This window comes from Pavona decussata, unplaced genomic scaffold (assembly GCF_977016875.1).
Source record: "Pavona decussata unplaced genomic scaffold, jaPavDecu1.1 SCAFFOLD_98, whole genome shotgun sequence".
Lineage (NCBI taxonomy): Eukaryota > Metazoa > Cnidaria > Anthozoa > Scleractinia > Agariciidae > Pavona > Pavona decussata.
In genome coordinates, this window is record NW_028145514.1 from 871417 (window position 1) to 892500 (window position 21084).

The following is a 21084-nucleotide window of genomic DNA, read 5'->3' on the forward strand; positions in this document are numbered from 1 at the left end:
ACCAGCAAATAAAAAAAGGAAGAAAAACTTTCTACAAGCTTCTATTTAGAGAAAATGAAGAGACAATTGCCTCTCTCTGTACTTAATTATAACAGCCAGGAGACTGAATTTCATTTTATAAAAAATTTCTGCATTTTTGGTGACGTGATAATAAAGTTTATTCAGGCCATCTACTGGTATGTTTGTTGCTGTTTTTTTCTCTCTTCCTTTTTCTTTTTTGTTAACTTAACATTAACTTAATAAAATTAGTGGGGCTTCACCTGAATTTTGCTAAAAAATTCGTTTTTAGTTTTTCCTTAAAATCGGCGACTTTAACTATTTAAATAACCATTGGAAAGTGTTTTTGTTCGATTTTTTGGGTATTTCCCTGTAAATAAATGGTTTGTTTACAAGCGCTTCAAATCTGGGTTCACGTTACCATGGCAACGTCGACAGCATTCTTGATTTTCGTGGCAGTTTACTGGTTTTTTCTGCGTCTTTTCCTGTCGAAACACGCATGTGATACTTAGTGACACATACATGACGCTAGATTTTGAGGAATGGCCAAGAATTGCAGTCTGGGATAGATTTACTGTAAACCGAAGGTTGAGATCGCTTTGTGAAATTAGTGTGCCGAGAAATGGTCGAAATATATATTATTCAATGGCTGGAAAAAAGCAGAGAAGCAGCTACAGGCCTAAACGAAAAGGTAAAGGATTTGGCGGATCGAAAAGGAAGGGAAAACTTGGTGAAAACACTCTGTTAGCAGAAGCAATAATCGATCGAGAAAAACCGAGCACCTCTCATGAGGAACCAGCCGTGTCAGACTCTGAATGTGCTCAACCACTCAGTTCATCAGCAAAGAAAATGAAGCTCTATCATTCACCAGACGAATCTTCAAAACGTTTGGATGACGAATCAACTGACCAATGCGAAGCAACTGGTTACAGACCAATTAACTTGGAAAGTCTGTCTTCAGTGCTCTCTGAGGCACATGAATGTGAAGAAGGTGAGAAATAAGTTTGACAGATTTTATCAAACCTTTATATTGTGTTTCAAGCTGAGGAGCAAGGGAACTTCAGTTGATATAAAACCTTTTTTAGTGATTTTGAGGTTTTGATGTTTTTCTCTGTGCATAAATGTAGTCAATTCTATTTCTACATGGATTTTGTTTCCGAATTATGGCATCTGTCAGATTTCACTCTAGATCTTTAGAAATTACAAAAAGAGTAGTGTCTCATACTACATATTTCTCTTTTTTCTTTCTTCAGCAAACATCATTCTTCAAGAAAATGAAAGTGGTCGGGCTGGCTTAAAGTCTGACCTAACTGTTACTTGTAGTGCTTGTGATAAAAGCATTTCATTCCAGACATCAGCTAACATTACAAAAAGGGGAAAGTCCCTCGATGTAAACAAAACAGCTGTTTATCACTCCCTGGAATCCGGAATGGGTTGTGAAGGGCTTGCATCCTTTTGTGGAATCATGAACATGCCCTGTATGTCAACGAGTGCCTACCAAAAACAAGTAGACAGCATCTTAGAGGTTGTAGAAGATAACACAAAGGAAAAGCTCACACAGGCAGGTCAAAGGCTGCGAAACATCGTTCTTGATGAGAATCCAGACCTTGACAAGGACGACACTTTGGATGTACCTGTAAGCTTTGATGGCACCTGGGCCAAGCGGGGTTTTACCTCCTTAACAGGGGTAGTCTTTGCTATTTCAGTAGACGGTGGTGAGGTTTTGGACTACTCTGTTTTGTCTAAAGCTTGCCAAAAATGTTCCCTCAAACAGTCCCAGTGTGAAGGGGATGATGAGCGATTTCAGGAATGGAAAAGAGAACATTTGGCCTCCGGTGAGTGTGATATTAATTTCAATGGTAGTTCACCAGCCATGAAAGCTGAGGGAGCTTCTATTCTTTGGAGGAGATCAATTTAACTGCACAACATGCGTTACAAATGGATGGTCTCAGATGGGGACAGCAAAGCATTTAACACTGTTGGAAATGTGTATGATGAATGCAAAGTGATCAAGTTGGATTGTGTTGGCCACGTACAGAAGAGAATGGGCAAACACCTTTTAAACTTGAAAGCAAGGACAAAAGGAAAGCTGGAGGATGGCAAACCCATAGGGGGGCATGGCACGCTCACTGAAACAAAAATTAAAAATTACAAAAATATTATGGTCTGGCAATACGTCAGAATACTACAAAGAAGTCGAATCCAACTGACAGAGAAGTTGATGTATACATTTATACTATGAAGAAGAACATTATAGCAATTCTGAACCACAGCGTGAAAGCTCAAGTTCCTGCCAAACAGCACCGGTTCTGTCCTCTTGGAGAAACCTCATGGTGCAAGTGGCAGCAGGATGCCACAACAGGGACAAAAACTTACAAAGATGATGACTGTTCGCCTGAGGTATTTCTAGAACTTCTCAGGCCAACATTTATGACACTCAGTGACACAAAGTTACTTGAAAGATGCATTCGGGGGACCACCCAAAACCCAAACGAGTGTATTAATGGTACGGCTTGGGTGCGTTGCCCCAAGCATAAGCATCGTGGTGCTAAAGTCCCCCATTATGCTGCTGCTTTGGCCATCTGCCACTTCCACAAAGGAGTAGACTGTAGGAATGAAACAATGGATAAACTATCCATTCCTGGTGGGAGTCACACAACTCACTCATTTAGACTAAAGAACAACAAGCGGTTGAGGAAAGCAAATGCTCAAGCTACAGACATGGAGAAAAAGCGCCGCCAGGGACTCCAACTTGTGCGGACCAGAAGAGAAGAAGCCGTTCTTCAAATTTATGGACCAACCTATGACCCTGGAGGATTCTGAGGCTCCCTTAAGCCTCTGAGAACTAAATCTGGATAGTTTTCTACCCACTGATATCATTTTCCCTGAACAATCATAATATATAATTTGTTGTAACCTTTAAGTCTGTTTTCTCAAAACGAGCGATTTTTGCCTTTAAGAAAAGATATTTCAAGAAGGATTTAAGCTATTGACCTGAAATTTTCAGGAGAGTTAGTGCTCATTAAGTGAATTGATATGAATGAGGGAATTTGCCAAGGGCTAGCTGGGGAAAAAATGCTCAATGAAAAATCCCCCACATTTTGATGGTTTAACTTGAGATGGCTCTTTTGGCATGCGATTTTACAATTTAGCAAAATCCTTCCTTCATATCAACAATTAGGTGCTATTCTTTGAAATAACACAAAAAGTTTATTTGTCTGTGAAGTCGCAAAGAGAAATCTTTTCTCAAGTACCCAAGGGTTTTGCACTGTGGGTGGTGCCTTTGACAGCCTGGTATCAGGCTACTTTTGCTGACAGTGCAAAAAACATTCGTTTTCAGAATCTTTGGATTATAAGCTCCAGTTATATATAGTTTGTTATGGTTTGGATTAAAACTGTGATTGTTACAGGCTATACAAAGTGTGCTTTTTTCAAGTAAAGCCCCACCTTAAAAACTTAATAAAATTAATAGCATAGGTGCCCTTGAGTGACATGATAATAAAGTTTATTCAGGCCATCTACAGGTATGTTTGTTGTTGTTGTTGTTTTCTTTCTTTCCTTCTTTTTCTTTTTTGTCAACTTAAACATAAGTAAAGTTGAGTTTACTCCAACACCCTTTGTTTCCTCTATATTCTTTGTGTCTCATCACTTTAAGATGATATCTAGTTATTTATTTATATATTATAATTTGCAAAGGTTTGCCATCCCACAAACACAAGTGTAGTGCAGGTGTAAGTGTAATAAAAATAAAACTAGATATAGCTCTCGCTAAGTGCCAAAGAGCAGGCATTGAAAAGAAATAGTAATTGGTCATTTGAAGATACAGAGTCATGTTTTGGGCACGGCATTTTTTTCTAGTGAAGTATTGAAGACAATTTGAAATGTATTGAATTGTTATGTGAATATTTCGATTGACAGCGGATAATTGCCAAAATGGAAAGAGATTTTTGGTTTTAAATTATCGCTATATTACGGTTTCAACAAAAGAATATGGAACAAAAATGAACCCAACAATAACTTTTTATCTTTTTAAGCTGTGAACAGTAACAATTTCAATGTTATGTCGTGCTTGGACAATGAACAACAGGATTGGACATGTCATTGATAAAAAGAGTCTGCGAAATCTGCGAGCCAGCGAGCCATGCGAGCCACCGTGCAAGCCATGCGAGTCACGCGAGTCATGCGAGCCACAGTGCAAATGTTAAGAATTTTTATTTGTTTTATTTTCATTCGCGTGAGAAAATTTTGGACGAATCTTTTTCTTTGTTTTTTTTCGTTTTTGTTATAATTTTAGAGAGAATTTTGCCTATTCAAAATCGCCCAAGATGCGCAAAAAAATAAAAACAATACGGAAAAGGTTCAAGACTTCAGAAAAAAAAATCCGATAAAAACATACGGCTGCACTGCTACTCGAATAGGTTTCTATTGATACATGTCATTCATTGATATCGACGTGGAACTTCATTCAACAACAACAAAAAAAAAAAAAAAAAAAAAGAACAGCACTTCGATCTCCGTGTGTTGGCGTCAAGAATGGTGAGTAAATCGCGCCATTTTAACAGGTTTGGTCTTTAGTAAATGAGAGTTATCAGAACTATGTCGGTTGGCTGACTGCTGCATGTGGTTGCCCTTTCCCTTAGACAAGTCTTTCTTCAAAACTCGCCACTAGAGTGGCAGAGGCTGGTTTCGAGATAACATTCGACCCACCAGCTGACGGCAAATGCTTCTGTTACGCTGCTTCTTTTCAAATTAGATTTAGTGCGACAATATTGACTTCGCTCATCTTTGAGTACTCATTTATCATACCTCAGATTGGAATGGCACTGACAATCAGTCCTGACGTGTCAATTAACAAAAAAACTGAAATATGATGGTTTGCGTTGTCCCACTGTAAGAATTAAATATTGCGATGTTATTCATCTTGTTCCGATGCTCTTGTTCTTGTTCTTATGTGAATGTAAATACAACAAATAAAAATTCCTAACATTTATACTGTGGCTTGCATGACTCGCGTGACTCGCATGGCTCGCATGGCTCGCACGGCTCGCACGGCTCGCATGGCTCACACCTTGGCTCGCATGGCTCGCTGACTCGCAGATTTTTATCACTCTGATAAAAACGTTCTTTGAGGCTTTACACAGAAACTTACATGCATTTCGTTCCATGGCTTGTTGTTTAGTTTAGTGAAATCTTTTAACATGTGAGCATAAACAGTAACAAAATATCTCAATTATATTATGTTTTATGTTTTTCGTATTCGAACAGTTGGCAAAGGACATGCACGAACTGTTTGCTTTGGGATGCATGGGCCAGTCCGATGTTAATGGTATTACCCCATCATGCACCAGCCGTTTCCAGAGGTTTTCCAAAATTCAGCAAAACTGGCAAAGTGGTTATTTCCTACCCCATGTGCAGTAAAAATACACAACTTACAGTGCAAAAAAAATAAAAAAAAACAACACCCCTTTGGTCTAAGATAGTTAAATTACTAATAATCGAATAAACTACACCAGTTGCCAATTAAAAATTTTTCAAAAAACAAACTTGCAGGTAAAAATTTCCGAAATTTCGATTAAATTTGATCTGCGCATCACATGAGTGAAATTTGATCCGTCTCGATACCATGTTTGTTTACGCAAGATTACACAGTTGTCACGTTTTCTCAATGAAAATAGAAAGAAAAATACACAGAAAGCATTCCTAAATGAAAAATTTATTCAGAAAAGTCTTTGTTTACACCTTAGAAAGAAACGCATATAATTATAAATGCGAGACGAGAGACGCGTAAGTGATTTGAAGGAACTACGAGTCCATTTCAAAGCGAATTTATTGACCCGTGCGGGGCACGTTTTTCAAAGAATAGGTCAATTAGTACAAAGAATAGGTCAATTAGAATAGTATTTCAGTACAAATTCACAATCAAACCAGTAATTTTTTGGCTGTTGAATTCCCAGAATGTGGCTTGCTCGCTCGTCGCTTGAAACGTTAGGTTTGCTTTGAAGTTGATTAAGTTAAGTTAAATCTCAGTTGCTTTGATTGCCTTTTTGCTCGCTGGCGGTGACAAAGTTGGCTCACTGGCAGATGTCGAGTTTACCCTCATGTGGCTCGCTGGCCGATAGTTTGCTACAGCTGTTGTTTGCTTTAGCTTTGCTTAGATTGAAGTCAGTTTAAGTAACGCTTCGGGCAAGACGGAAAGAGAAACCGGCACAGGAATGCGAGGAATGGATTAAGCAAACAGCTCGTAATTGGCTTAATCAATTAAAATGGAGCGATATGATTGGCTAAAAACCTTTTGTTGTCGCATTTTCTACGAATTTTGCCGATTGCAACCACGAAACCTTTGTTTTCGGCGAAGTTCTGTTCCGATCTATTGTCTCGTCATTTATCGTGGCATTCGTATGTGCGCGAAAGAAGTTACGAGGGTTCAAGCGTTGCGTCTCATGTTTCATACCCCACGCGCTCACAGAGTCTTCACGGCAGCCATCTTTACTCGCTTTGATTTCCAAAATTTACTGTTTTATATCCGCGTGGATGCTCAAAAATTGTATATAGATTGTAGATAAATTTTAATAAGTTTGTATATAGTACTCCAAAATTTAAGTTTTTCCTTATATCGAGCTTCGGTGTGTCGGTATCGGTCGTGATGCCCTTTCAAGCAGTTTGTTGTTGTCCGTGGCACGATGATTGGAAGCATGGCAAAGTGACTAGTCAACAATTACGCATCTGCACCAGGGAAGAAACAAATTTCTTCAGTCTTAACGCAGAAGATACCAAGAGCAAGGGGAGGAAAAGAAAAGTTTGCATCTCTTGCCGTTCAAGGCTAGAAGTCGAAGCTAAGTGTCAAAAGCTTGAGGTAAGGTGTTACATGTTGTCGATTCTGAAATACTCAATGAAAGCATGTTCATACTGTTGTTTATCTTTAGCTGACGAAGTGTATTCCAAATCCGGCTGTGTTCACACTGTTGTTGCTTCGGAAATTCTCAATCAACGCATGTTATACCTTTACTATTTGCTACTGTTGTTTTTCTTAAGCTTACAAGATGTCTTGCAAATCTGGCGATGTTTATTCATGCAATGTTTATGTGGGAATTCTTGAACTTGAAGTTTCATCGGCACATGATTTGTCCTTAAAATATTCGCTTGTTACCGTATAACTTAGAATACACTATTGAATACATGTTAGTCTCTCCCTTCTCGAGGATTTTTTTCTTACAGGAATTAGGCTGAAATCTCTCCAATATTGTCATTTTGTGTACATGAATTTTTCTCCATCCTGACTAATATAAATAACTACAGTGTATAACTCGTCCACATGTAGCAATTTTTTTGTGATCTTAGTGATTGTACATAAAGACCAATTTGTTGTTGGTAAATTTGCCGTTGAGTAGAATTCCCTGATTTTAGTATGTATTTTCTTTCTTATCTCATTGGCCTCCTTTGGTGTATACATGGTTTGCATAGCTGCCATGTTGGTGGACAAAACAAAATAAAATTTGTTCACAAAGTTTGCATAGCAAGGGAAGGTAACTCCCAGAGGACAAAAATGTCATTGTTCCTGTCCCCCAACATGGCCGCCGTGACTTCACATGCAAACCATCAACACAGTGAAGAGAAATTATATTATACATGGATGACATGGGTTATACATGTTTGAAGTCACATCAAACTTATACGGGAATGTTACCTCTTGTCCATTCATTTCTTTCAATGTGAACAAAAGACAATTGTGTGATAAGAATTGTTTTGTTTTCAGTTCAAATATCAAATGACCATTTGTTAGCACTCTCGATGACAGTGTTGCTACTACTCACCTATCACTTACTGTTTCTAATCGATTATTTTATTTTTGTAAAGGAAATTTGTGAAAGACAATGTCAGGATGACACCACAATGCATACTTCTGAGGGAGAAGCACTCGCAGATGATTATGATGAAGATGAGAGTCTGCTGGAGACCACACCAGTACAGTCAGTGGGTGTTTTGGACTCATCTGGCGAAGAACATGGTCCGAAAACATGTGACAAAGGTACTCAAAATCCCCCATTGCCTCAGATTCCTTACAAGGACATGGCTGAAAGGAAGCAAAGACTTACCAGGGCTGGCATAACTCAATTGATAAGAGATTCAGCAATGAAAATGGTCCATTTTGTACCTGCAGATCTGACTTTATTTATGGAGGAGTTATTGCAAAACAAAAAGTTCTGTTCAACATTTGGGCTTAGTTCAGATACTAAGGACATCACCTGCAACCCAACAATTATGGCCCTGGTTAAGGAGTACCAAAGCTCTGTTGACAAAGAAAAGAAGCAAGAGGTGAGAAAAAGAGCAGCCAATCAGAAGAGCAAGGTTTGCATTGGAAATTCGCTGAAGAACTCTCGTGTCACTCTTACAGGGGAAAAAACACCAGAGCATTTCAAGGACAGGGTTACCGCTGCCAGTTCGGTTGGAAGAATAACCTGCTATGCAGATGAAAGACGAAGACTGCTGTCGATTGTCGCATTAGACTACCCCTACAGTGTTCTACAGAAACTGTTTGACTGTTCTTCAAAGACAGTAGCGGCTGCCAAGGTCCATTGCATTCTGTTTGGTCGAGGTGGAAGCCCACCTGCACAGTTCAAGTTTAAAAGGCAGTGTGTCAGTCCTGACATGCTTATGGAACTCTCTGAGTTCTTCCAGCGAGACAGTGTTTCGAGACCTTCATCTTGTAGAAGTGTGGTTGTAGATGGCCAAGAAACACCAATTAGGTACTGGAAGGACAGTGTTAAGGAACTTGTCAACCAGTACCTGCTTGAATATCCAAATGGTGTGAAACGTACCTACATTTACACCCATCTTCCATCATATTTCAGGTACAACACCATGTTGGCAGGGCTCTGTAACTTGTGCGATGAGTTTGGATACTCAAATTTCGAGAAATTTGCATCTTTTCTGGCAGAGGTAGAAACAGCCACAAATGTTTCAATGAAAGAGATGAGAACTAAAGTTTTGCAGCACCAGCGCTACATGAAGACTCAGTTTACCAAGCAAGCAGAGAGGCATTCACCCTGTTTAGAACTGTGTATGAATAATGCATTTGGCTCTTGTACACAGCCTCATGACAGATTTTGTCCTGAGGCATCTAGTTTGTTTGATGTTGGAAAGGATCTGCAAGAACTAGTGCTGAATGTTGCTAATTCCACTAAACGAGAAAGTCTCACAAAGGAACTTGATAGTCTTATGAACGTTTATACCCAATACGCTGCTCATCTTCTGCGCACGAAACACCAAGGGGAGTACTATAAGTTCATCCAGGACAACCTTCAACCAGGCGAGGCCATTGTAATTGTAGATTACAAAATGAAGTTAGAACTGGGTGTTAGGACCCGTGAAATTCAAAGGGACTGGTACGGAAAACGGGGCATTTCCCTACACGGTTTCCTCGTCATTGCTCAAGTGACTGAAAGTGAAAGGCGAACAGAAGTGATCGACCTCTGGAGTGAGGATACGAAGCAGGATGGATGGTTTAGCCAAAGTGCTATGGACATAGGATTCAAGTGGATGGCAAAGGAGTTCCCAGGTGTCCGGGTGTATTTATTTTCTGGTAAGCAATTTAAGTTATTGACTTAAAATGGCGTCCATTCTTTGTGTTTCATCTACAAAGCTTTTACTCTATGGTTTCCACTCTTGAGTTTGTGGGTAAATCCTACATGTAGCCTGACCTGAAAAATTCCAAATACTAATGATGTTTCCTAGCTGTGCACTTATTTGATGCTTTATTTAAAACATTTTTGTCACTTTTTTCCCTTTTAACCCTGTTATCTTCTTGATATTTCATGCAATCCAAAAAAGCCATCATAGTTTTGTAGCACATAACCCCATAGATATCTCAGAATTTTGGGGTGATTTTTGGAGTGTTTATGTAGAATAAGAAAAGGGGGGAGGAGAGAGAGAAAATGAAGATTTAAAGGTGATTAAAAATTAAATTTGGAGGTCAAAAAATTAATGGACGAACATCAGACAGTCTGCCTGCAACTTGATGAGCACTCAGGTTGTACTGGACTGTCTGAGTGTTTGTGTATGCCTTATTTTCCCTTTTTAATTTTTTCATGAACTCTCTTCTTATTTCATTAACATCCAGCTATATTGCCCCCTTAATATTTATACAATTTATACTAATGGTTAAATTAATTTGTTTATTGTATTTCAGATAATGGGCCTCACTACCACAACACAGGTTTCATCCTGTACTTAGCAGAAGTGACCAGAGCATTTGGGTTGACCCTTGTTGAATACAACAATTTTGAGGCTGGGGAGGGCAAGTCAAAGCTGGACACCCACTTTGCCCATATAAGTCACAAGATCGTGCGATGGGTAAGAGTGGGTAACAACTTGGAAACAGGAAGTCAGCTGGGCGAGTTAATTGGGGTATGTGCTTTTACAATAACATTGACTTACCAAATATACTTTATCAAAACAGGGTTAAATCTACTATGCGTTCTATTAGGAGTGCCGTTCTCTGATTGGCTTCGCTACCCCCTATCTATTCTGTGATAGATAGTGAGTAGCGGTTGTCAACAAAATTCAGCCCGCTTCTTCGGGTTTTCGAAGTGTCTGTGAGGAGGATTTGGATAATTTCCTTGTTAAGTTTTGAACGACTACATGTAGTAGATTTATATTAGATTATTCGCTCTCCATTTCTATGGGTGATAGCTGATTTAGGCTGCTCCCTTATCAGCTATTATGCGATAGGAATCTCAAGCTCATAATCTAATTGAAATATAAATATGTATATTCTGTGGTCCTGGAAAACGCCTCAACCTTTTTTGACTCCACATGTAGAGTAGCATAGGATATATGTAATTGTAAAAGGGCATTTGCTATTACGTGTGTACAGGTGTACATGAAGAAAGTTTCATCCAGACGCCAGTTCGAGTGTTCAGCCTGTTAGCTCAAACTGGACTTAAGTCTAGCTGTGCAAGTTGGAAAACTAATGAAAACACAGTAAAATTTCAGCTTAGGCTAAAACATAGTTGGGGGCACAAAATCATAAATAGTGTGATTCAGTGAAAACCTTGTAAGTCATTTTGATTGAAGTTCCTTTCACAAAATTCAGGTGTACCTGGTGTTCAAGTAATTTTACATCCACAAAACCAAGATGAAATATCAAACCTGTCTGATATCCACCAAGTCAGTAATCAGACCATAATTGCTGTTTTCCTTTTTTCCATGTAGTCAATGAAGAATGTCACATGCAAAAAGCTATTGATCGACAGAAGCAAAGCACCAGAGAAATTAGGCACACTCAAAGACATCTCTCTGTATGGGAGCTTTGAGTTTCCAACTGAAGGACAACACAGTGGAGGCCTCACTGCCCGGTCACTAGCTGGTATTGGAAAAGAATTGAAGAAAACTCAGCAACAGCTTCAAAGCTTGTCTAATCGTTCAATTCCAATTGCTGGAGCGACAGGTGCAGTCACTTGTGAAGAAATTCCCACATCTCCTGTCAACTCTGGCAGTGAAAGTTCTAGGCAAGAACTATACAGTGTTAGATTCATACAGCATGAGGAGCATGACCCAGAGAGAAACACAAATGCAGTTGAAATGTCTGGAGATGAGAGTCTCAAAGCAAATCTTTTAAAGCCTGGATTTGCTTTAAAAACTGGAGGAGCCAAGCGGACAGTGTTTTCACTTGAGCAAAAGGAAGTGATGATTCAATTCTATAATCGGCAGGCCAACTGTGGGATACGGGCAGACCCTAAAGAGTGCATTTCTGCAATGAGAGAAAGGGGCTTGGAAGTGCTCAAGGAAAGTCAAATTAAAAGTTGGTGGAGTACATATCACCAGAAACGGAAACGAGAGATGGAGAGAATGGCTTCAGATCTCCACAATCTACAGGAAACAACATCATCTAACCCTTCAAATCCTCCAACCACATATCAACAGGCATCTAATTCAGCTTCTGCAATCCAAGAAGCCATCCAAACATCTAACCCTTCTGCTCCTTCAACCACCTCTCAACAGGCATCCAGTTCAACCATGTCTCAGCGGACATCCATCTCCAATTCAGCTTCCCTCGACCCATCAGCTCCCCCATCATCCAACCTTTCTGCTCCTTCAATCATGTCTCCACAGCCTTACAGCTCAAATGCTCAAACATCCAGCACTCCATCAACAGCTGTTCCAGTGCCTGTTAGCACAACATCCTCTTTAATTGGAACTGATGTTGGTTTTGGTATGACAGAATGGTCTTTTGCTATGGATATCAGTCAATCCACCATTGATGGCAGAAATGGCAGCAATGCTTGTACTTTTATTGCACTAAGTTTTGGCTCCATTTACCAGCAGTACAATTTAAATACACCTGTGGGGCAGTATCTTGATGGACAATGGCAGACAGCTCTAGTGGATGCCATTAGAACTGGAAATGATATTCACGATGAGCTTTTTGATGGTCACGGAATTAACATAGCTGTGGATGATGCCATTGCTACAGTTGGTGATCATTGCCGCGTGCGTGGTATTTTGCAGGATCACAATGTGTTTGGTGTGAATCCTCTTGACCAATTTGCTGCTATTATTGACTTGATTCTTCAACAGAAACACTCCTTTCATGTTTTGGTGGTCAATGACATGACAATGCTGATTACTGTGGACTCTAATGGAACTTTAATGTTCATTGACTCGCATGTCCATGGTCAAAATGGTGCAATGATTGCTCGAAGTGTACCCTATCTTGGCCAGCAGGGACAGCTATTTTCAGCGTGGTTCAATGGAATGCTTATGGCAAGTCGTGGAGTGGGCCTATCTGTTTGCTCACTATCTACAATTAGTTACTTTTAAAGAGTCTGTTATGTAAATTTTCCTCAGACTACATTTTGTAGGTACAAGCGATTTTATCCCTAACCTTGCTTTCGACTGGTCACTAAACAGAAGTGTTTGCAAAGAAAGATCCAGTTGTAGTAAACGTCTAGTTCTATTTTGGGCATGCAATTGCTAGGTTATGCTGAGTATAGTGATATTTTATGTCTAGGAATTCAGTTCTCAGTTTCACTGAGCTGGAATTATGAAACACAATCTCTTCGAAGGTTCTGTTTGGATGTGGATATGTTTTGGACCAATGCAATAACACCACTTAAGTCCAGTGCCACATCTATTCTTTTTACTACCTGAGTAACACAACCAACAACCATGCATTGTTAGTTATATTCCAACTTTCTTACAAAAAAAAAACTTTGCTAAAATTTGGAAAAAAATCCTTTCAGGTCAGGTGCCTAGGAGAAACATTTTAAAAAAACCACTTGCCCATTTGGGCCATTTAATGACAGTTTTCACCTGCTCCCAATCAAAAATTGCTAGCCCAATGGGAATGCAAACTTGCTTGTAGTTCATGTACAGTGTATAGATAGTACCTAGTACACAATTTTGTTTTCTCTATTTCTTGTATTATCATTTTAAACCCGGCTGTTCAGTTTTCCTTAAATATTAAATATTAGGTTAATTCAGAGTTTCAACTCACTGTTTTGCTCATCTTGCAGTCTTAAGTTCAGAGATTTCTGACCGGAAATAAAAATTATTTAAAAAGTAGGTCTAGCTATGTTACTGACTATTTCATCATTTATCTTACCGTAGGTTAGTTTAGTTTATATAAGCTCTTCCCCCCTTTTTTTTATTTTGTTATGTATAACTCTCCTGCCTTGATTAGCAACTGCTACCTGTGGGTCAGTTCATTGAATTATAAAATATTTTTTGGTTTCTGTTAAAGTTGAAGTTGATCAAGCTGACACTTTCAGACAGTCACAGGACTACTGAGGCTAATTCCACTTGCCCAGCGTGCCACCAAACTTTTATTTCTACTTGCCTAAGGGCAAAATTTAATTGCCCCTGGCAATAATAAAAAGGGGGGGAGAGCTTATGGATGGGAAAACTGAAAAAAGGGAAAGGGAAATTACACTAAAGAAAATACTCTCCACAGACTAATTGCCTGGAAGCTACCTTTATTTGAATGTACAAAAAAGGATCTCCACTGAGTAATGAGAAACAAACAGTGAAACTAGCTGCTCACATGCGTCACTCCGCTTATGTGAGGTACCGGTTACAAATGTAGATTTTGGATCATGCATGCTAATACAAATCTAATTTGATTGTAGTTGAAGGCCTCATTTAGATTGTCCCGCACCGTGCGCAATTTGTTGTCATCGGTTTGCATTATTTCATTCTTGATTATTTGGAATGACTCTTCACTGATCTCCACGTGTCCGGCTATTTTCTGGTGGTCTACGTCTCGTCCTGCTGCCAGACAATCGATTGCATACACCTCTGCTGTAGGTTTGGCAATTTGTAGCTCCTCTGACAACTCTTGGAAGTTTTTTCCCAACTTCAACCCCTGGATGACGAGAACCTTTTTAGGAGACAGGCCATTTTTCCCGTACATTTTGCATAATTCCATCTTCTATGTGAAAAGAACAAAATTTAGAAATAATTTGTAAGACCCACTCCCTCCCCTGCTGATTTCTGAGGTCCTCAATAGGAGGGTGCGAATACAAAATAGAATGGCCCAATCGGAGAGGAAAAAGTATTTGGATTTGAAAGGATTCGTGGTTCTCATTGCGCTTAAGCCTTGCTTCGATCAGCGACGCAAGAGCAAGCACAACAGCCCATACAAACTCTGAGAAACGCAAACTCGGACACAGCATTTTGATCCCTATGCTTTCGCATTTCAGTTTAGCATGGACTTTATTGGTCGTGCACATGTTTGCGCTTGTGCTGGTGTCATTAGTGAAAAGTAGGCGTTACGCTCGACCTTGTGTTTGCATGGCTTGTAAAACCTGGTTGTTATAGTCCTCAATGTGGCCTAAATAAGCGGAAATACTTACATAACAATCAAGCTTTGCTCGTTTAGATCCAGAGGCTTCACTTGCACGTGGTTCGCTCGCCCTTTTCCTAAAGTGGATTGATGACAATGATCGATTGAATGTGACCAATATTGTGTACATATGATAAAAACTGGTAAATGTAGATTTCATCAATTTACCTCTGCTCCATTCTATATGTTCAAAACAGGCAAATTTTTCAAGATTGACCGTCAAAGAGCACCGCAATGAACGTACTATTGTGCAGCAGGCAGAACAATAAAGGGTCTACCGGAAACTTCACTAAGAATTGTCCAATCGCGAGGTGACAATTTGTCCCACTTGAAGTCTCAAAATACAAAGAGACACCTCGATCACATCTTCCTATATCGACAAGTTGTTATTTCAGGCGAAGAAACGTTTTTAGCAATGCCTCTGGCTCCTCTCTGCGTTTGCCCACTAGTCTTTCAATTTCTTGGACCAGAAGATCTTGTGCGTGTGTCCGCAGTATGCCTCACGTGGTGGAGATATGTGTTTCGAGGTTGCAAATCGACCGCCAAAATGTTGCTTGAATGTGAAGGAATCGATTTGGCAGACACGGGAAATTTATACCAGAAAGTGCCTCTCAGATTCTTTGCGCGGGAAAAGATGATCAACGTGAAGGGGACATCATTATCTCCAAAGGTTTTTCTAAAGCTTGTTGCCGTAGCAAAAGAACTTCGCATGTTGAACCTCGAATCGAAGGCTGCGTGGAAATTACAGAACGATCAATCTTTCAAGCGAAACCGTCCCTTCGTTCTTTGAGGAGCATAAACATTTCTCACAACAACCAGTTGCGCGTTCTTTCTGTTGCCTGCCTGTGCTCCTACTGCTCATTACAAGAAATCTGCGCAAGAAGACTTAAGCTGGACGAAAAATGAACTTTTGTTCCTGGCTAACACTTTCCCGCAACTTACAAATGGACAACTAGATTTGGAGACAAACATCACCGAAGTTGATTATTTTTTCAATGCAGTTGAGTGTGTTGCCGATTTTGAGATTTTTGTGGACCTTTTTTGAACATAAACACTGCGATACACGACAGATGTGAGGCAAATGTTTGCTAAATTTGTTTAGATTTTACATATTATTGTTCCTGTCGCGTTTCGCTGGACAATCACTCGCCATTCGAGGTCCAATTTTCCGCGAATTTTTCAACCAATAGTATTACATGTAATTGATGCTTCTGTCATCGTCATCAAGAAGAATAACAGACATTTTGCGTGCACAAAGAATTGAATTCTGATATGGAACTTTCCGCACATGTGATTTCGCTGAAACTTTGCCGTTTTAATAGTCGTCGTACATTGTTTAAATTGTGTAAAATTTAGCTCTGAAATCGTCCAATAAATCGTATTTTTCAAGGAAAGACTGTTTGAATTTCGCGCTAATGCTTCTTCGACCAATGAAAACTAAATTTCTAATCAAATTAACACTCTGTTGGATGCAATTCCGTAACGGTTCCCTGTGCCGCAGGCCTATTGTTTTCACTTTCCGTCTTAGCCGAAGCGTTACTTAAAGAGGTTTCTCCGTTTTTTTTATTGCTTTTGCCCGCTCGCGTTGTCTGGATTCGGCACGCTTTCAACGATCAGAACCATGCGGCATTAACGTCACAATCTCTGCGAGCTGCGATTGGTCCATTGCAATTTTCACTACGTCATTGGAATCTCAGGAATCTTACCTTACAAACATGCCTCTCGATCACTCGAGATTTTTTCCGCCTGCACAGTTATTTCTCACGGCTCTATAATGCTGCCGCCTCGCCAGCCTCGCGTCTTCACCCGGCTGACTCGTTGGCAATAATTTTTTTGGGGGTTGAAGTGGGTGACCAGGACTGATTTGAAGGCTGCAACAGCTTCCAGTTCAATTAATGCAGTAGGAAAAGCATTCCAGACTTTGATAGTTCTGCTGAGGAAACTATATTAATACTCAATTTCAGAACTGTACATCCCAGTCTCCTCAGGCCAAGGTTTGGCTATTAGCCGTTTGAGGAGATGTTAGTAAATGTCCTACACTGGCCATTTAATTTCGTGGGGTCACTGTGGATAGGTTAATGCCCTCCTGGAGAGCATTCGCTTTTGCATTTCCATTCACTTTTGCTAGATTCGCTTTTCCTTTTGGGAAGAAGACACTTGGTGACAGGGCTTTTACTGCTGTTGCACCATCACTCTGGAATAAACTGCCGAGTGCAAGGGACGAGGACAATCTTAAACGTTTCGAGTCCAGATTGAAGACATTTATTTAGAGCTGCTTACAATACGAATAGCTTTCCATGTAAGAATTGTAAGAATTGTAAATAACTATTTTTAATTAATTATTTAAATTTCTTACATACTTTGTAAGGCGCATTTGATCATATCCACATGTTAATTTGCACCATAGAAATATTAATTATTATTAAAGCTTCATAAAATGGCTTGAAATTATCCTTAGCTTGAGACTGTACATTTTGACAAGTCATACAAACATTCTAAATTCTATATCCAGTCTTTTCTTGTTTTACTGCACCTTTCAATGACAAAGTCATGCAGACTCCAAAGTTCAAGATTCAACAAGCCGTTACACTTTTCACCGCTGTCAATTAATGTAATGGACCTCTAAGAAAACAAGAATGGGGTCATTTCGAGCCACTTTGTTGGCTTCTGTATTTTCTGTGGTCAGCTGGTTGTTGCGGTATGCGGTTATGATTGACAGCAGTAATACACACAAATTGTTGGTTGGGGATAAAGTTCTGCTGTTCCTTTGTAGCAGTAAACTAAAATATAGTTAGACTTACCAGCAATCCACACGTAAATCTTAAAATCCACAAACAGCCTCACATCACCCATCTTTAAAGCCTAGCTCTTACTAAAGCATGACTGTTGAAACTATGAGAGCCAAAGAAATTTCTGGGGTACTGATTGTAAGCAATGACACAGAGATCTTCTAAAGGCAAGAAACCACAGATTAGGGCTTCTACCAGTCAAAATAGCTGTTACATAATCACCATTCCAGAAACTTTTTGTTAAGTATTCACTGTTTTCCACAATATATTTATACCTGCAGGTTTACCTTGCACAGCATACACGCCTCAGGTTTCCGCAGCTGATCCTACAGCAAAAAAAATTGCAAAAAGTCCAATTTCAGTATATGACAGTGTGGATCCATCTAAATTTTACCTTTTGCCTAAAGAATGAATTTTTCAAGATTTGACCACATGAAACTGACGCTACATTAAGTAATATATCAAACACGAGGCACAGTGTTTCATCACATATCAACAGTGCTGTCAATAAGTTATGAAGTAGACGTCCCCACTGTGAAAGTAGGTGGAAGCCTACTTTTCGAGTGCTGAAGGCGCGAGCTTCCTAGGGGGGTGTGGGGGTGTGGGGGCATGCCCCCCTAGAACCTTTTGAAATTTAGATGCTTGGAAATGCTATTTTCAATGTTTTCCAGACTGTATTTGGGCCTTAAGAACAATGAAAACTAAGACTATATTAACCATATTCTATGTTTATTATAACCGTTCTTTTCTTCAAAATCTCAATCACTGGCTTTTAGAAAAGAGTGAAATGATAAATCTTCAAATGCTGATTAAAAAAATACATTCAACGTATTAAGTTCATGTTTTGGCACATGCGAAAGCCTGGGATCTAGTCCTGTGAAAATGTCCCAGGCGTTTCACGACCCTTCGATCACCTCGATCTGCTTCAACTTTTTATACTTCCACCGAAAGTTTAACACGTTTAAACTCATGAAATGTACCTTTACTTAGACTCAGACGTTTGAGCCGGATGTTTTACAATTATTTTTGCGGGATCTTTTCGTTATTTAAGCCAGTTTCTTGCTGGATCCTGTTCTCTAAAAATGTCGCAGGCGTTCCACGACCCCTTCGATCAATTTCCATCGCGCATGGCAAAGGCAAACACGTTTAAAACTCCTGAAATGCGCCTTTATTTCGACTCAGACGTTTGAGGCGGATGTCTCACAATTATTTTTGTTGGATCTTTTCCTTATATTAAGTTTCTTACCAAAATTAACAATAAAGTGAGACGAATGTAGCTGGCCGAAGATTGGCCAGTAGCCGGCTGTTTTGGCCGGCTACCGGCCCTTATTGACAGCACTGATCAAACACCGAGAAGAGAGAGGAAAATATTTCCGAAAAATTCAAACCGAAATTTTTGGGTGAATGAAAAGCACCTATATTTTCCTATATCAAATGAAGAGCTTGGTGTACAACTAACCAACAGTACTTTTTACATCGCTTTTTTGTTGTTTTAGCTCAGATTTGCATGTGGCCCTCGATTCCTTAAAGTTTAAAAAAGAAACATTGCCCCTACGTTTCATTAGATGCCTTGCGCTTCATATTGAGATAAAAAAAAGAGAAATCTTGCCCACAATCATGGCGTCTTATAATTCACAAAAGTAGAGATCCTGAATTAACATCAAAGCCCTACTATCCCCGGTGTCCTATCTTGCATAGTACTGCATCCCAACTGGAAGTGAAATGTGTGGTTCCAGAAAATATCCATACCCCCACCACGGAGGGAATTTCACATAGGACCCCCCCACCCCCCAGGATTTTCCATTTTCGAGGTATTTTTTAACCCCCCCACCCCTTCGGAAATTCCTCAAATACAGAATACACCCCCACCCCCCTCTGGAAAAGTTTTATTTCAAAAGAACGCCTCAAAAATCAGTTTGACGTAAACACTGCAGAAATATCAAGAACTGCCTACACGAGGAGAAAATATGCGTTATCGAAGAGCGCGCGCGCCGTCCAATTTCACCGGTAGAGTTTGCCAAAAAGCTCTTCATATTGAAATAATTGTTGTGTTTTAAATTTACCCGTGGTCATTGACATCAAACTTTACTATTAGCTTCGCTAAGATTTTAAATCTAAATTGTGAGAATAAGTCCGGCAATGCAAAATTGTGTTTTCATTTAATTTGCATATGTCATGTTTACGTTCCTATGCAAATTTGTAGGAGATCAAAAGGATTATCGCTTCAGTTCTCCTCAATCGATTTTTTCTCATGGTAATCATTCAGTCTAGTTAGTTTAGTCAATAGTTTCCCTATTGAATCGGAAGAGCTTGGACAAAATAAGCATTATCAGGGCAGGGAGACAACTCCCGACAACTTGACCTTTCAGATCGTAACTTGAAACCGCAGACGAAATGGAGCCGCAAAACGAAATTAGCATGATCACGTTCTTATGCAAATTTCGTATAAGATCAATAACGAATTAAAAGAATGTCGAATTGCCTCTATTTTGTTGAATTTTGGCATAGAAATTAAGTTAATAGTTTTGGACTTTGAGTAGAAATACTTTGGACAAAATAAGTTTTAACACGGGTCAGTTTTGACAAACCAGTTATGATTGACACCGGGAATTGACCTTTGCCCGTAACTCTACACAGCATACAAAAATAACAAACAAATATTTCAATGTTTTATGTAAAATTGGGGCTTTCACTTTATAGCCATACAAAATTTTCCCTTTTAAACATTGATACAAATTAAATTGTTGCCAGTGAACAATATTTTTCTCCGCAAGAAAGTTTCACAAACAACAGTTTTATAATAACTGAGTCACGCAACGCAGACATAGATTTCTTGTCTCACTTGGAGTACTTCGCTTACAAAGGCTTTTCGGAGAAGGGAAACATGTTTTTAATTTAACAAGAGTTTCTTTAAAACAGTTAAACAAAGTAACGTCTTCAAGAAAGATCTCCGAAGTTGCGAAGTTGGTAAGTTACAATTTTGAACAACTGCGTCTGACATGAACGTGAAGTTGACCCTCTGGAAACTTATCCAACCATTCACCCCTCCTCCCCTCTGGAATTTCCTGGGACATTGACCCCTCGACCCCTCTGGAATTTCCAATTCCCTCCGTGGTGGGGGTATGATATTTTCTGGAACCACACAATTTCACTTTGTTACGTCTGAAACCAGAGGAAGATAAATTTGATAGGGATTTTTTTTTTACGATTTTTTTTGTAAGCGAACAGCAGAAGATTGGATCAAGTAAATAGAAAAAATTGCTGTCACATACCCTTTCAAGGAAACAAGTTGAATATGCATTTGTTGTCAGGGACCCTTGTACATAGGACCAACAAAGATAAGACCTGTTTATTGAAGGGTTGTTGCAGGCATGATGCCAGTGTCCACCATGATAGCTGACATGAGCACAAAGCTACCCCGGGCTTATAAAATGGCCTGGATATTAAAGACATGCT

The 21084-nt window shown here is 39.5% G+C and overlaps 2 protein-coding genes, 1 long non-coding RNA gene and 1 pseudogene across 8 annotated transcripts in view; 2 read left to right on the plus strand and 2 right to left on the minus strand.

Moving 5' to 3' along the window:
- The window catches only part of LOC146472517 (uncharacterized), a 43230-nt gene that overhangs the window by 21186 nt on the left and 960 nt on the right, over window positions 1-21084 (minus strand). Inside the window, exons 2-4 of one of the 5 annotated variants that reach the window (XR_014866548.1) lie at window positions 17904-17954; window positions 17641-17786; window positions 16546-16781 (exon numbers count right to left, since the gene is read on the minus strand). This is a non-coding gene — a long non-coding RNA (uncharacterized LOC146472517). The other 4 variants (XR_014866550.1, XR_014866547.1, XR_014866546.1 and 1 more) reach the window with 4 other exon arrangements.
- On the plus strand, window positions 48-3046 carry LOC146472519 (uncharacterized; annotated as a pseudogene). Its single transcript, XR_014866576.1, has 2 exons — window positions 48-988; window positions 1251-3046. The product of XR_014866576.1 is annotated as an uncharacterized LOC146472519 (transcript).
- Window positions 6301-13577, plus strand: LOC146472520 (uncharacterized). The gene is made up of 4 exons (XM_085119261.1): window positions 6301-6850; window positions 7852-9577; window positions 10184-10401; window positions 11209-13577. Exons 1-4 carry the CDS (start codon window positions 6641-6643, stop codon window positions 12814-12816), a joined length of 3762 nt encoding a protein of 1253 aa, XP_084975387.1. The 5' UTR covers window positions 6301-6640; the 3' UTR covers window positions 12817-13577.
- On the minus strand, window positions 13954-15921 carry LOC146472521 (uncharacterized). The gene is made up of 2 exons (XM_085119262.1): window positions 14850-15921; window positions 13954-14425 (listed from the first exon to the last, which is right to left on the minus strand). The coding sequence occupies exons 1-2, from the start codon at window positions 14997-14999 to the stop codon at window positions 14069-14071; spliced, it is 507 nt and encodes a 168-aa protein (XP_084975388.1). The 5' UTR covers window positions 15000-15921; the 3' UTR covers window positions 13954-14068.

Excerpts from the sequence above, each read along its gene's own strand:
- LOC146472520 (XM_085119261.1), top strand. The coding sequence starts at position 6,641 with ATGCCCTTTCAAGCAGTTTGTTGTTGTCCGTGGCACGATGATTGGAAG. Across the intron at positions 6,851-7,851 it reads CTAAGTGTCAAAAGCTTGAG|GAAATTTGTGAAAGACAATG; the intron begins GTAAGGTGTTAC and ends ATTTTTGTAAAG. Across the intron at positions 9,578-10,183 it reads CCGGGTGTATTTATTTTCTG|ATAATGGGCCTCACTACCAC; the intron begins GTAAGCAATTTA and ends ATTGTATTTCAG.
- LOC146472521 (XM_085119262.1), bottom strand. The coding sequence starts at position 14,999 with ATGAAATCTACATTTACCAGTTTTTATCATATGTACACAATATTGGTC. Across the intron at positions 14,426-14,849 it reads GAGCAAAGCTTGATTGTTAT|AAGATGGAATTATGCAAAAT; the intron begins GTAAGTATTTCC and ends CTTTTCACATAG.